Source organism: Telmatherina bonti (assembly GCF_933228915.1).
Source record: "Telmatherina bonti genome assembly, chromosome: 4".
In the NCBI taxonomy this organism is placed as follows: Eukaryota; Metazoa; Chordata; class Actinopteri; order Atheriniformes; family Telmatherinidae; genus Telmatherina; species Telmatherina bonti.
Genome location: NC_136622.1, coordinates 8,554,773 through 8,569,391, shown reverse-complemented (window position 1 = coordinate 8,569,391; position 14,619 = coordinate 8,554,773). Strand labels below are relative to the sequence as shown.

General features: G+C 43.7%; 1 protein-coding gene across 2 annotated transcripts in view; it reads left to right on the top strand.

The window, feature by feature from the left end:
* Nucleotides 1-548: 548 nt before the first annotated feature.
* Nucleotides 549-14,619, top strand: part of tafazzin (tafazzin, phospholipid-lysophospholipid transacylase) — a 15,578-nt gene continuing 1,507 nt past the window's right edge. The window contains exons 1-11 of one of the 2 annotated variants that reach the window (XM_079239606.1): nt 549-675; nt 5,898-6,044; nt 6,188-6,316; nt 6,390-6,435; nt 6,524-6,609; nt 8,933-9,013; nt 9,130-9,171; nt 11,378-11,440; nt 12,130-12,182; nt 12,256-12,333; nt 14,208-14,619. The exon at nt 14,208-14,619 is cut by the window's right edge and continues 1,507 nt beyond it. In XM_079239606.1, coding sequence (XP_079095732.1) covers nt 5,936-6,044; nt 6,188-6,316; nt 6,390-6,435; nt 6,524-6,609; nt 8,933-9,013; nt 9,130-9,171; nt 11,378-11,440; nt 12,130-12,182; nt 12,256-12,333; nt 14,208-14,309 — 789 coding nt within the window. In that variant the 5' untranslated portion in view covers nt 549-675; nt 5,898-5,935 and the 3' untranslated portion in view covers nt 14,310-14,619. The remainder of the gene's footprint in view (nt 676-5,897; nt 6,045-6,187; nt 6,317-6,389; nt 6,436-6,523; nt 6,610-8,932; nt 9,014-9,129; nt 9,172-11,377; nt 11,441-12,129; nt 12,183-12,255; nt 12,334-14,207) is intronic. The other variant, XM_079239607.1, reaches the window with a different exon arrangement.

Below are 14,619 nucleotides of genomic sequence, written 5' to 3'. Positions count from 1 at the left end.
TCTTTTACGTCCTTTGAGTACAGTTCAGATTCAATTTGTTGCAAAAACATTATATTATATAGTTAATAAAATGCTAACCTGGGTTATGTCATTTCAGCTTGGAAACTTTCTACAAAAAAAAGTAAATAAAAGTTGTTTTTCTATTTAAAAAAAAAAAAAAATATATATATATATATATATATATATATATACACACACACACACATATATATATATATATATATATATATATATATATACACACACACATATATATATATATATATACACACACACACACACACACACACACACATATATATATATATATATATACATATATATATATATATATATATATATATATATATATATATACATATATATATATATATATATATATATATATATATATATATATATATATATATATATATATATATATATATATATAAAAGACCATAATTTCATGTAAAAGGGAGGCAGGACCCCGAGCAGGTCCATGATAGTTTAATCTATAAAATGATAAAAGGCTGTCTGAGTTGCAGTTTGGAAACAGTCTGATGATAAAAGTGCTCAGGATGTGAAAGTGGGCAGATTTCCTGCAGAGCTGCAGGAGGCAGGTCTACCTTGCTGCTGTTGTCTGTTCCTCACTGCTCAGGAGACTCAGTCCGATCAGCTGTCAGCAGCATTCAGGTAAGAAAACTAGTTTAATGAACTTTAGTAGACTTACATCTGTACTTCCAGGGCGAGCTAGCTCCACCGGCTAATGCAGCATGTCAGTGGCTGAAAAGGCAGACATGCAATCAGTGGATGACTGTTTTAGTTTGTTATGTGTGATAACCCTATAAATCACCATCTAATTTATATTAATATCACTTCAGATACAACGGCTTTCTGTTGTAAATAAAACCAGAGCGTCTCTGTTGACTTGATCTTGTGATTTGTTAGTTAGCTGCTAGTTAGCCATGAGCTAACTGTTAGCTAGTTATTACAGAGCTTGTAAACCTGTAGATTTGGAAGCTTATAAGAATATTAAGCATTACACGGTTAAACGAAATTGCATTAATGTGTAATAAAAGCGATTTTGAACTGAATTATGTAAGATTTAAGCAATAATCTAATTAGATGAATGAAGGAGGCGCACACAATGTTTTAGTGTTTCAGGAAACCCAGTTTATTTATTTACAGCTTGTTATATTTGACATTTCTGATCCATAAAGACGTTATATGTTAACCACAGACTGTATATAAAAATATATTTATACTTTCATATTAAGTCTAGGATGTAAATAAAGTGATATTCCATGTGAAAACACACGAGTGGAGGTCTGTGTGGAGCGGCTGTTCAGCTGAATTTCTGGAAAAGACGCGAAGCTTCTGGTCTGTTAGGACTTTGTAAACACACATGAGAATATTTCGGCTTTTTGCTGCCTCTGTGTGACAGAAAAACGTCGAACAATGAGAGCTGTGGGCTTGTGCTGCTACTTCATCTTGTTGTTGCTTCAACTTTGCTCCATTTTCTCTGGTGACGTTGTTGACGTTTCTGTGAATGTCCTGAAGCAATGCATGCTGGGAAAAGTCTTGTCGACCTTCACTGATCTTCTGAGAAACTACAGGTAAATAAAGAACTACAGAATAAAAAAGAAGAAGGGAAAGTAGGAAGTCGCACTCCGGAAACTTTGAATCAGAATAATTACAAATAATTATTTGTTTTAAACACATTAAAGTTATTAGGACCACCTTTTATTGAATTTCCCTTTGGGGATTAATAAAGTATTTTTCATTTCATTTAATTTCATTTCATTAATTTAATTTCTTTACTGTGGCATCTACTGAGGGTTCAGATGTTTCCTTCAGGAAGTCCAGTTCTGGAAAAGTGTCCAGAAGATGCTGGGATTAGGGTTGCCACCTTTCATAAATTAAAATAAGTGACGCACGCCATTAATTAGGCAATATAAAGCTGTTATTACAGGAATCTCTACTAGCATGAGGAAAATACTTGATATAATAAAGTGCCGTATGCACAATACTTAGCTATTGTGTCATTAATTAACCTTAAAGAAGATTTATGTGTGTAGAGCGTGCAACATTAAACTTTACATAAAATTACACCTGTGTCACTTCACCTGCATGCAGTAAGAGGGGATGACACATTCATATAATCTTTACCGTGGTCACTAATAGATGGACAAGTTCAGTTACTGTCTTATCATTCCCTTACGGGCGTTACCATAGCAACTGACTTTTGACAGGTGAATGACAGAAACGTGCTACTTGACAACAGTTGTTTGGCATAAAAACTACAGAGGCCAACATAAAATGGTTCCTATAGACTACTTTAGCATATTTAGTTTTATACTAAAAAAAGAAAAGAAAAAAAAGGAACAGCAATAAACATTTGTTATAAAATGTTTAGTGTGGGACCATGGTGTTGACAACGCTGCGTTGTGGCGCGTTAAGCCCCGTGTCAGGCTCGTTCAGTCAGATGGGACTATCTGTTTTCTGCTTCATGACTTGAAGGGAAGTCATGTCATTACAGTTTAACAACTGGTTCTCCTCAGGTTCTACTGTGTGGATCTGGTCCTCCTCAGATTCTAGTGTGTGGATCTGGTTCTTCTCAGGTTCTACTGTGTGGATCTGGTCCTCCTCAGATTCTAGTGTGTGGATCTGGTTCTTCTCAGGTTCTAGCGTGTGGATCTGTTTTCTGCTTCATGACTTGAAGGGAAGTCGTGTCATTACAGTTTAACAACTGGTTCTCCTCAGGTTCTACTGTGTGGATCTGGTCCTCATCAGGTTCTACTGTGTGGATCTGGTCCTCATCAGGTTCTACTGTGTGGATCTGGTTCTTCTCAGGTTCTACAGTGTGGATCTGGTCCTCCTCAGGTTCTACTGTGTGGATCTGGTCCTCCTCAGGTTCTACTGTGTGGATCTGGTTCTTCTCAGGTTCTACTGTGTGGATCTGGTTCTTCTCAGGTTCTACTGTGTGGATCTGGTTCTTCTCAGGTTCTACTGTGTGGATCTGGTTCTCCTCAGGTTCTAGTGTGTGGATCTGGTTCTTCTCAGGTTCTAGTGTGTGGATCTGGTTCTCCTCAGGTTGTAGTGTGTGGATCTGGTCCTCCTCAGGTTGTAGTGTGTGGATCTGGTCCTCCTCAGGTTCTAGTGTGTGGATCTGGTTCTTCTCAGGTTCTAGTGTGTGGATCTGGTTCTTCTCAGGTTCTAGTGTGTGGATCTGGTCCTCCTCAGGTTCTATTGTGTGGATCTGGTCCTCCTCAGGTTCTAGTGTGTGGATCTGGTTCTCCTCAGGTTCTAGTGTGTGGATCTGGTTCTCCTCAGATTCTAGTGTGTGGATCTGGTCCGCCTCAGGTTGTAGTGTGTGGATCTGGTCCTCCTCAGGTTCTAGTGTGTGGATCTGGTTCTCCTCAGGTTTTAGTGTGTGGATCTGGTTCTCCTCAGGTTCTAGTGTGTGGATCTGGTTCTTCTCAGATTCTAGTGTGTGGATCTGGTTCTTCTCAGGTTCTAGTGTGTGGATCTGGTTCTTCTCAGGTTCTAGTGTGTGGATCTGGTTCTCCTCAGGTTCTAGTGTGTGGATCTGGTTCTTCTCAGGTTCTAGTGTGTGGATCTGGTTCTTCTCAGGTTCTAGTGTGTGGATCTGGTTCTCCTCAGGTTCTATTGTGTGGATCTGGTTCTTCTCAGGTTCTAGCGTGTGGATCTGGTTCTCCTCAGGTTCTAGTGTGTGGATCTGGTTCTCCTCAGGTTCTAGTGTGTGGATCTGGTTCTTCTCAGATTCTACTGTGTGGATCTGGTTCTCCTCAGGTTCTAGTGTGTGGATCTGGTTCTCCTCAGGTTCTACTGTGTGGATCTGGTCCTCCTCAGGTTCTAGTGTGTGGATCTGGTTCTCCTCAGGTTCTACTGTGTGGATCTGGTCCTCCTCAGGTTCTAGTGTGTGGATCTGGTTCTCCTCAGGTTCTAGTGTGTGGATCTGGTTCTCCTCAGGTTCTAGTGTGTGGATCTGGTTTCTTCTCAGGTTCTAGTGTGTGGATATGGTTCTCTTCAGGTTCTACTGTGTGGATCTGGTTCTTCTCAGATTCTAGTGTGTGGATCTGGTCCTCCTCAGGTTCTATTGTGTGGATCTGGTCCTCCTCAGGTTCTAGTGTGTGGATCTGGTTCTCCTCAGGTTCTAGTGTGTGGATCTGGTTCTCCTCAGATTCTAGTGTGTGGATCTGGTCCGCCTCAGGTTCTAGTGTGTGGATCTGGTTCTCCTCAGGTTCTAGTGTGTGGATCTGGTTCTCCTCAGGTTCTATTGTGTGGATCTGGTTCTTCTCAGGTTCTAGCGTGTGGATCTGGTTCTCCTCAGGTTCTACTGTGTGGATCTGGTTCTCCTCAGGTTCTAGTGTGTGGATCTGGTTCTTCTCAGGTTCTAGTGTGTGGATCTGGTTCTCCTCAGGTTCTAGTGTGTGGATCTGGTTCTTCTCAGGTTCTAGTGTGTGGATCTGGTCCTCCTCAGGTTCTAGCGTTTGTATCTGGTTCTTCTCAGGTTCTATTGTGTGGATCTGGTTCTCCTCAGGTTCTAGCGTGTGGATCTGGTTCTCCTCAGATTCTAGTGTGTGGATCTGGTCCTCCTCAGGTTCTAGTGTGTGGATCTGGTTCTTCTCAGGTTCTACTGTGTGGATATGGTTCTCCTCAGGTTCTAGTGTGTGGATCTGGTCCTCCTCAGGTTCTAGTGTGTGGATCTGGTTCTCCTCAGGTTCTACTGTGTGGATCTGGTTCTCCTCAGGTTCTAGTGTGTAGATCTGGTTCTTCTCAGGTTGTAGTGTGTGGATCTGGTTCTCCTCAGGTTGTAGTGTGTGGATCTGGTTCTTCTCAGGTTGTAGTGTGAGGATCTGGTTCTCCTCAGGTTCTAGTGTGTGGATCTGGTTCTCCTCAGGTTGTAGTGTGTGGATCTGGTTCTCCTCAGGTTCTAGTGTGTGGATCTGGTTCTTCTCAGATTCTCGTGTGTGGATCTGGTTCTTCTCAGGTTCTAGCGTGTGGATATGGTTCTTCTCAGGTTCTAGCGTGTGGATCTGGTTCTTCTCAGGTTCTAGTGTGTGGATCTGGTTCTTCTCAGGTTCTAGTGTGTGGATCTGGTTCTCCTCAGGTTCTATTGTGTGGATCTGGTTCTTCTCAGGTTCTAGCGTGTGGATCTGGTTCTCCTCAGGTTGTAGTGTGTGGATCTGGTTCTTCTCAGGTTGTAGTGTGAGGATCTGGTTCTCCTCAGGTTCTAGTGTGTGGATCTGGTTCTCCTCAGGTTGTAGTGTGTGGATCTGGTTCTCCTCAGGTTCTAGTGTGTGGATCTGGTTCTTCTCAGATTCTCGTGTGTGGATCTGGTTCTTCTCAGGTTCTAGCGTGTGGATCTGGTTCTTCTCAGGTTCTAGCGTGTGGATCTGGTTCTTCTCAGGTTCTAGTGTGTGGATCTGGTTCTTCTCAGGTTCTAGTGTGTGGATCTGGTTCTCCTCAGGTTCTAGAGTGTGGATCTGGTTCTTCTCAGGTTCTAGTGTGTGGATCTGGTTCTCCTCAGGTTCTCTTGTGTGGATCTGGTTCTTCTCAGGTTCTAGCGTGTGGATCTGGTTCTTCTCAGGTTCTCGTGTGTGGATCTGGTTCTTCTCAGGTTCTAGCGTGTGGATCTGGTTCTTCTCAGGTTCTAGTGTGTGGATCTGGTTCTTCTCAGGTTCTAGAGTGTGGATCTGGTTCTTCTCAGGTTCTAGTGTGTGGATCTGGTTTCTTCTCAGGTTCTAGCGTGTGGATCTGGTTCTTCTCAGGTTCTAGTGTGTGGATCTGGTTCTTCTCAGGTTCTCGTGTGTGGATCTGGTTCTTCTCAGGTTCTAGTGTGTGGATCTGGTTCTTCTCAGGTTCTAGAGTGTGGATCTGGTTCTTCTCAGGTTCTAGTGTGTGGATGTAGCATCTGCATTGAGCCGGGATGCCCCTGGAGGTCCGATGGCCATTCCCCAAGAGCCCTGCCTTAGCATGGAGGATCTCTAGCTCGCTGGTCATGGGGTTGGTGGGCACCTATTCCTACGTCTGGACCAGTAAGTTGTCATTTCTGTGGAAACGTACACAAACATCCAAACACAACAACAACACACCAACACAAACGAAGTATGTTTACACGTTTATTTGAGGTAAATCACTTTTTTCTCCAGCTCAGTCGTCTTTGTTGTTCCTTTTTCAGAGTACATGAATTACCTGACGGTCCACAACCACGACGTTTTGTTGAAGCTTATCGACGACCGGCCCTCGGACACGCCCCTCATCACTCTGTCCAATCACCAGTCTTGTATGGACGACCCACACCTCTGGGGTAAGAACGGATCAAGCAGCTCAGAGTTGGTTTAGTGGGTAAAAATGGAAATAAATGGACTTGTTTGTGTCAGGTATCCTGAAGTTCAGACAGTTGTGGAACTTCAACAAGATGCGGTGGTGAGTTTTATTCCAAACAAGCATTTGTAGATGTTCCTTTTAATCTGGACGTGTTTTTCTGATGAGACGCACTTCTTCACCTGGACAGGACTCCAACGGCATCAGACATCTGCTTCACCCAAGAGCTGCACTCCAGGTTCTTCAGCCGTGGAAAGTGTGTTCCTGTCTGCAGAGGTGAAGGGCCTGTGGTGTGCTCGTCCATGTCTCCCGGCTCCGCAGGTTCAGGATAGTTCCTGAGTCTCCTTGTTTCCTCTTCGTTATGCACTGCAACCATTTTAAAAGCAGAAAGTTTTACCCTGCTTGCAACGACTGAACGTCTACGTAGCACAGGGGTGTCCATCTCTGGTCCCAGAGGGCGGCTGTCCTGCAGGTTTTAGGTGTTCCCCTGCTTCAGCGCACCTGACTGAAATGAGAAATTGTGCAGGACCTTACAAAAGCTGTGGGGTGAATTTGATTTGAGTCAGGGAAACACCTAAAACCTCCTGGACAGTGGCGGCCGCCAGGGGTGTTCGAGCAGATTCCTGAAGAGACACTCGACCCCGACCAGGAGGACAGCAGCTGTTCTCCAGGCGGTACCGTTAGCTAACCCTCCTGCTGCATTCCCAATCCGTCCACAGCGTTGGGCTTCGCAGCACTTTGGGTCATGTAAAGTAACAGAGGTAAGCCGGTCCTCCAGGGAAGCTGTCCTGTAGGTTTCAGATGTTTCTCTGCTTCAACACACCTGACTAAAATGAATTTGTCGTTGTACAGAACTTGACAGCAAGCTGTTGCTCAGTCCAGTTTGTTGGAGCAGGGGAACAAACAAAACCTGCAGGAGAGAGCAGTCCCACATACCATGAACCACTCACCGACTTGGCTCTGTCCAGGTCATGGACAGAGCCAAGTCATATGAAAGATGGACGGAGCCTTTGCGGAAGTGTATAAAACTGCAGTTCCCCCTTCATCCACTAGAGACTCCAAAACAGAGCAAATCCCCATAGACTCCCATGTTAAAAAGACCAACTTCACAGCAGAAATAAACATGTTTACAGCCTGGTTCAAAAATCCATTTTCGGTTTAATAGGTCAGGTTTACCTTCATGACAACTGTGGGGGGGAGTGAATTTGTTTCTAACTCGCCCGTTTTAAAGTAATTTAATCTCGAAGTTTGGCATATTTAGGGGCGTGTCCTTTTGATTGACAGTGACCTGATCTCCCGCTTCAAGTAAGAAGAATGCAGAACAACCGCGGTTTTTAGCCAGTTAACAATGTGACTTAGCTTTAGCCTGCTTACCTATGTTAGCTGGTTAGCTCCTGTTATCTCCATGTTAGCTCGGTTAGCTCTTAGCTACAGAAAGCTCGGAGTTCGCTCGATGTCAATCATCCACCATGATGCTCACAGCCCCCCTCTCAGCTCCACCTCTTTGCCCATTTTTGTATTTTCCGGGTGAGACGACACGCATGCCCCTGCCAAGATGGCGATGGTAGGAACCGCCCACCGAGCTTCAATTCAGCTCTTCAGAAACCTACGGGTGATGCCACAGAGGCTCCGTCCATCTCAGTCTGTGATCCAGGTAGACTGCAGCTGGGATGCAAGTCCGGGGCTCCTGAACTCTGGTCCTCTAGAGCTGCAGTCCTGCAGGTTTTAGATGTTTCCCTGCTCTCACGTATTATTAAACCAGCTCTAATTAAACAGCTCCCCTTAACGGTTTGTTTTCAATTCTACCCAAACATGTTGACCCATTAATCGGATTCAGGTATGCTGCAGAACATCCAAAACCTGCAGGATTGCAGCCCTCGAGGATCGGCTTTGCACATCGCTGTGTTAGCCGTTAGCCATCATTCACCTGCTTCCAGTGAGCGAACCAGTGGAGAGCAGCTGTGAACTGTTCTGAATGCTTTTTCTTGGTTATAAACAAAGCATGCTTTGTTTCCACATGTGATCCTAGATTTCACTTGTCCCTTCAGACTTGATGTTTTCACCAGATGCTAATGCTAAGCTAACAGTCCTTTTTTGTTATGTTCAGAGGAATCAGTCATCCATTTAGTCCTTCTTCTGCTTCTGAGTGCATCTCAAAAACCATAGTTTGCATTTGCTCTTTACCCGTTAAAAACAGAAGCCGTTACTTGGCCTCTTCTCTTGGCTATGATGATCGTTTACCTTCATATTTTAAATCCTAGACTTCAGGTGTTGTTATACTTCTGTGTTTGTCAGGTTTTCCATTTATTTGCAAACTCTAGACATTTTTCAGGCTGTCAATATGCTTTGATGGTCCAGCACCTCTTTGCCCGCCCACCTGGCGGTTTAGCCAATCAGAGGACATTTCCTTTAAACGATCTGTTTGAGAGGAAGAAAATTGGCCCTTGTTCTGTAACAACTATAGTATAACTGTTCTGTAGTGTGATGACAGGTGCAAAGTCAGTCTAGAGCTGAATGAGATGAAAAACTCCTTCAAGACGTGTTTATTTGGGGCCTTATGGTTGTTTTTGTTTGTTTGTTTTTCCTTTTTTTTTATTAGGCGATGGCGTTTACCAGAAAGGAATGGATTTTATCCTGGACAAACTCAATCGGGGAGAATGGGTTCACATTTTCCCAGAAGGTATGCCGGCGCCCCTCTTCACGTCTTATGACTGCTGCTCCGTTGTTATTTTGTTTTGTAGCTTTTCTGTGTCACGGCGGAACGAAGCTCTAACTGCGACTTTCCTTGTTAAACAGGGAAAGTGAACATGACGGAGGAATTCATCCGCCTGAAGTGGGGTGAGTGTTATACACGGCTTTTTTTTTTTTTTTGTGACCTGCACGGTACCAGATCTGCTGCAGGGTCCTTCACCTACTGATGACATCACATGATATGACTGGTGGACGTTGGGACGATGCTGCAGAACACTGTGTTTGGTCCAATTCCCATTCCAGCTTTATTTATAGAACACTTTAAAACAACACAGTTGACCAAAGTGCTGTACACAATCCCAAGCTCAACAACATCCGGAAAATAATAGAAATAAAATAAAATAAAAATAATAAAAATATTAGTCACTTTAACACACAATATATAAAAAAAAAAAGAAGAAACATTAAAAAAGAGTCAGCAACTCAAGCAGTGTTAAAAGCCAGTGAAAAAAGGTGACTCTTAAGAGCAGATTTAAAAGCAAACAGAGACCAGACGACTTGCTGAAGTAGTTTTTCAGCGATGCAGGATTGTACCTCGTCTTCGTAGGAAACATGGACGACTTTTACAAAAGAAATGCATCATTACCCGTCTAAAGGAACTTACTGTAGCCCGACTGTCACCTCTAGACGTCCCTAGAGCAGAAAGGTCACCCAGAAAGCATCGAAAAATGACACAATTAAAATGAAGTAACTGTGAATTAAAGTTGATACTTTAAAAAGTTGCAACTCCTTTTCATAATTTAACCAGTTATTATACGCACACTCTGAAGGAATGGGGCTTATTTTCCGGCTGCTCATTGGATGAGGTGGAGAAGACTAAAACTCTAGGGCAACCTTTAATCTAACTAAATCTAACTAAAATCCCGTCCTTTCTATGGAACAGTCACAAGTCCAGTTTCCACAATGGGGTCCAGGTCAGTACAGGACTGTTTGATATGGTTTGCTTAAATCCTGATCTCTGTTTCGTTTCTGCTGCTAACAGTATTCTTACCTGGGAGGCAGCGTATTTGCGGGATAACGACAGATGTGTCGGCTACATAACAGCTCGACGTCTACTTTAATTATAATAAGAAGAAGAATCTGTAACATCCAGCAGCGTGTCGTCTTTGTTCCCGACACGTAGCTTCAAACAACAAAATAATCCATCCAAGCTGTTCCTGCTTTGTTGTTTTGCTGGGTCACACAGGGAGCAATGACACTTTGAACCCATCAGTGGGTCACATCACATCAAACTCCACCCATTTGGGTTGGATCAGAAAGTTTGGGACCAAGCGGCAACGTCTGGCGGTTAAAAGTGAAGCCAAAGTGGAAGTGCCAAATCTTGCAGTTCCCCCTTCATCCACTAGAGACTCCAAAACAGAGCAAATCCCCATAGACTCCCATGTTAAAAAGACCAACTTCACAGCAGAAATAAACATGTTTACAGCCTGGTTCAAAAATCTATTTTAGGTTTAATAGATCAGGTTTACCTTCATGACAACTGTGGGGGGGGGGGTGAATTTTTTTCTGACTCTTCTGTTTAAAAGTAATTTAATCTCAAAATTTGTTACCATTAAGGGAGTGTCCTTTTGATTGACAGGTACCCGATCTCCTGCTTCAAGAAGGCAGAACAACCGCGGTTTTTAGCCGGTTAACAGCGTGACTTTGCTTTAGCCCGCTTACCTCCATTAGCTGTTCGCTCCGAGTTAGCGCTTAGCCACAGGCAGGTTGGAGTTCATCCACCATGATGCTCACAGCCCCCCTCAGCTCCATCTCTTTGCCCAATATTTCTATTTTCCATGAGAGACGACACGTGTGACCCTGCCAAGATAGTGATGGTAGGAACCGCCCAATGAGCTTCAATTCAGCTCTTCAGAAACCTACAGGTGACGTCATGGAGGCTCCGCCCATCTTTTATATACAGTCTATAGTTGGGACCCCAGCAGAAGAGTTGAATTGTTCAGGTTGCAGATTCTGGTACTTTTCACAGTTTTTTGCCTTGTGCCAAGAAAAAAAAAACAAAACTAACCCGCCCCCAACTTGACTGATACTTTTGTTCAAAACAGGACTTTAGTGACGTTTCAAAACAGTAAACTAGTTACAGTACCACTTGTTCGTGCTCGGTCTTCAGTAGACCCTTAAATCCACACAGTTTCCTCCAGGTGTGACGATCCAATGCTTGTGTTCAGCCATGTGCTTCAACCTGCTTCTTCTGCGGCTTTAGGTCCTTTTTAATGTGTTTGTTACTTTAAGCTCCAACGTAACTCCGGCCACACAGAATGGGTGAAACGACGTTTCTGCTGTTGTGTTTCAGGTGTGGGTCGACTCATAGCAGAGTGCTCTCTCAACCCCATTATCCTGCCGCTCTGGCATGTGGGTAAGTATCCCAGATCAGCAGTGTGAGCACACACACTGGTAACCCTGCTGTGTGTGTCTGTACGACATCTGCCAGGCCTAAAGGTGGTGCTGCCTCAGAAATACAGCAGAAACTGGAGGGAGACGTGGAACATACACAGAAAGTTGTGTTGAGCCTCCAGGGAAGAAGCGGAAATGAAACAACAGCATTTTTACATTTATTCATACTGGGAAACAGTTTAAAAACTGGTGTTTTCTGCTCCTGAAATGCTGGTTCCATGTAGACAAAATGTCCAAATGATAAAAAGAAAACGCTGCTCTGTGTGGAGATGGACTGAGCTGCTGTTTCTCTGTTTAGATCAGCGATAAGAACCTCAGACAGGTTTCAGCTTTAACTCACAGCTGGGCTTAAAGGGAAACTGGGGGGCAGCAGACCTTCCAGCAGCAGCTTAGATGACATCCAGGCAGAAAGCATCCAGCTTCAGCGATGAGAGTTCTAACAGAGAAGAACTTGACTGCTGAACGTTTTCAGTTCTTTCTGACCTGTTTCATGTTTAGAAACGTTTGAAGGGATAAGTCTGGAACTGCGGATTTGTTCCAGTTAACTCAGACAGAAAACCTGCAGAGGATCCACTGATGGAGTGTTTTATGGAAATAAAAAGTGTCTTTCATTGACACTAGTTCTGATTTTTCACGTATTTGTGGTTTCAGGTTTGAGCGACGTTCTGCCGAACGCCAAGCCCTACATTCCTCGCGCTGGAAACGTAAGTCCACCCAAAGCTTCCTCTGTTGTGTGTCGCTGTTAGTGATGTTGGCTAAGCGGCGGTCTGCTTGCAGAGAATCACAGTCCTGGTGGGGAAACCGTTTAGCCTCAAAGATCTGGTTGAATCGCTCCGAGCTCAGAACAAGAGTCAGGTGAGATTCTTTCTGCTTAGACGACACAACTGCAGGAAGTTGCTCTGGTTGTCGCCTTCAGACCAGAACAAACCCAGTGGAAGCACAGAGGCAGCCGGTTTTACAGCAGATTGTAGGATTTCTGGGAAAGCAGTGAATATTTCCACAGTGAAACATGCTGAAGTTAAATAATGACTAAATGTTTGGAAGGATTTACTCACCGAGTCACTCTGAGGTCACAAGTCTGAGTTTTATTTTAGACCCAGATTGATTTTTATTACAATGTGATGAAAATATGAGTTGATTGAGAATCTGATGCAGCAACAGATCTGGAAAACGTCGTTCCAGGATGATGTTTAGCATCGTTAGCATCTCCTCCTCTTCTAACATCTGTCTGTAAACATCTGGGAAGTGAGGAGACCAGCTGGAGTTTTAGGAGAGGAATGTTGTCAGGATGTGGTCCAGCATGGTGGAACCTGCAAGGTCTTCCCTGAAAGAGACGTTGTCTGGATGGGAGCAGATGTTTCAGCATTGATGGAGCTTCCCAGATGTGGAAGCTGCCCACGCCATCGGCACTAATGCAACCCCATCCCATCAGAGATGCAGGCTGATAACAAGCTGGATGCTCCCTCTCCTCTTTAGTCTGCAGGACACGCCGTCCATGCTGTCCACTAACTATTCCACATCTTCATCCAGGTTTCCACTCAGAACATTTTAGATGAGCTTTGGTCCAGAGAAGACGGCGTGTTTCTGGATCCTCTTCACATATGATGGAGCTTTAACCTGCATGTGTGGGTTTCAGGATGAACTGGCTTCAGACTGTGATTACTTAATGTTTTCCTGAGTCCATGCACTGGTTTCCAGTAGAAAATCATGTCTGGTTTTAATGCAACACTGTTTGGATCCAGCCTTGTACCATGCACACAGAGATTTCTTCTGAATCGTTTAGTATTTTACACTGTGGATGGTGGGATCTTCAAAGTCTTTATGATTTTAGGTCGAGGAACATTTTTCTGAAATTGTTCCAGAATTTTTGGATCCAGTCTGACCAGTGAACCTCTGTCCATCTTTCTACCCAGCCATGTTCCCAACCTGCTGCTGATTATTCTAACAAGTTGCCAAATGCTCCTCCAGTTGGGTTCTGACGTGTCCCAGTTACTTTTCCAGTCTTTTGTTGCCTCTTCCAACTTTTTACAGATGTGTTCAGGTTCACGTCGGCTCATATTTCCTATGAAATGATAAAATATCTCCGTTTCAGCGTCTGATATGTTGTTTATCTTCTACTGGAAATGAAAACTGGACGGAAGAGATTAGAAATATCTGAACTGTGTTTACTACACAGTGTGTTCCAGCCTTTTCCACTTTCCTTTAAAGGCGGTGGCGGCGTGGACTGTCGGATTTCTGTACACACTTCCAAATAAGGTCGCAGTAAATAAAAAAAAACAAAAAAAAAGGAAAGGATTTAGAAAATTACAAATAATTAATTTTTCTTTGAACAACAAAATAGAATAAAGGTGGATCATTATATATTTGTTCTAGTTAACAAAAAAACACCAAAATGCCTGAAAGTGGTTAAAAAATCCTGTCATGCCGTCTCACACCACCTGACACTGACACCCCCGGACGGGACATAAATGACCTGTCTTCCCTCACCGTTCTCACACTCATCAAAAAGCTAAAAACAAGCTTTAAATAAAAATCTATCTGTATAATATAACCTAAAATACTAAAATATAACACAAAAAAGAATTTAACTTCCATAACATTTCTCATAAAAGAAAACAGAAACACATAAATGACCTCTTTTCTTTGTGTTGACTCTCTCAGGAAAGCACTTTCTGTTCCAGGTGTGTTTAACTTGCTCGACATCTTCTTTCTCTGAACGTTTCCTTCAGACGGAAATGAGGAAGACACTGACTGATTCCATCCAGGCGGAGTTCAGGAACCTGAGGGCCCAAGCAGAGGCCCTTCATGGACAGATGCAGACTAAATCCTGAGTTTGGATTTGACTGCAAACACTTCTCCAAGTCACCAGGACTGAAGATCTTTCTCCAGTTACCCTGAAGAGGAGGGGAACACCTTTAACCCCCTGTGATGTGTCGCATCACGGGTTCGTTCAGACCTGTTCAGGTATCTCCTCTCCTCTTGGTTAAACCCAAAGTCCTTCCCGCTTCCTTCCTCCCTGTGTTGCTGTGAAATCCTGGATGTTTGTACCTCTGGAAGCAGCTCCTGCCATGCAGTTTTCCTGCCTGCAGCTGACGGGACGGATCAACGACTGGAACGTCGTCTGGATTCCTGCAGTCACAT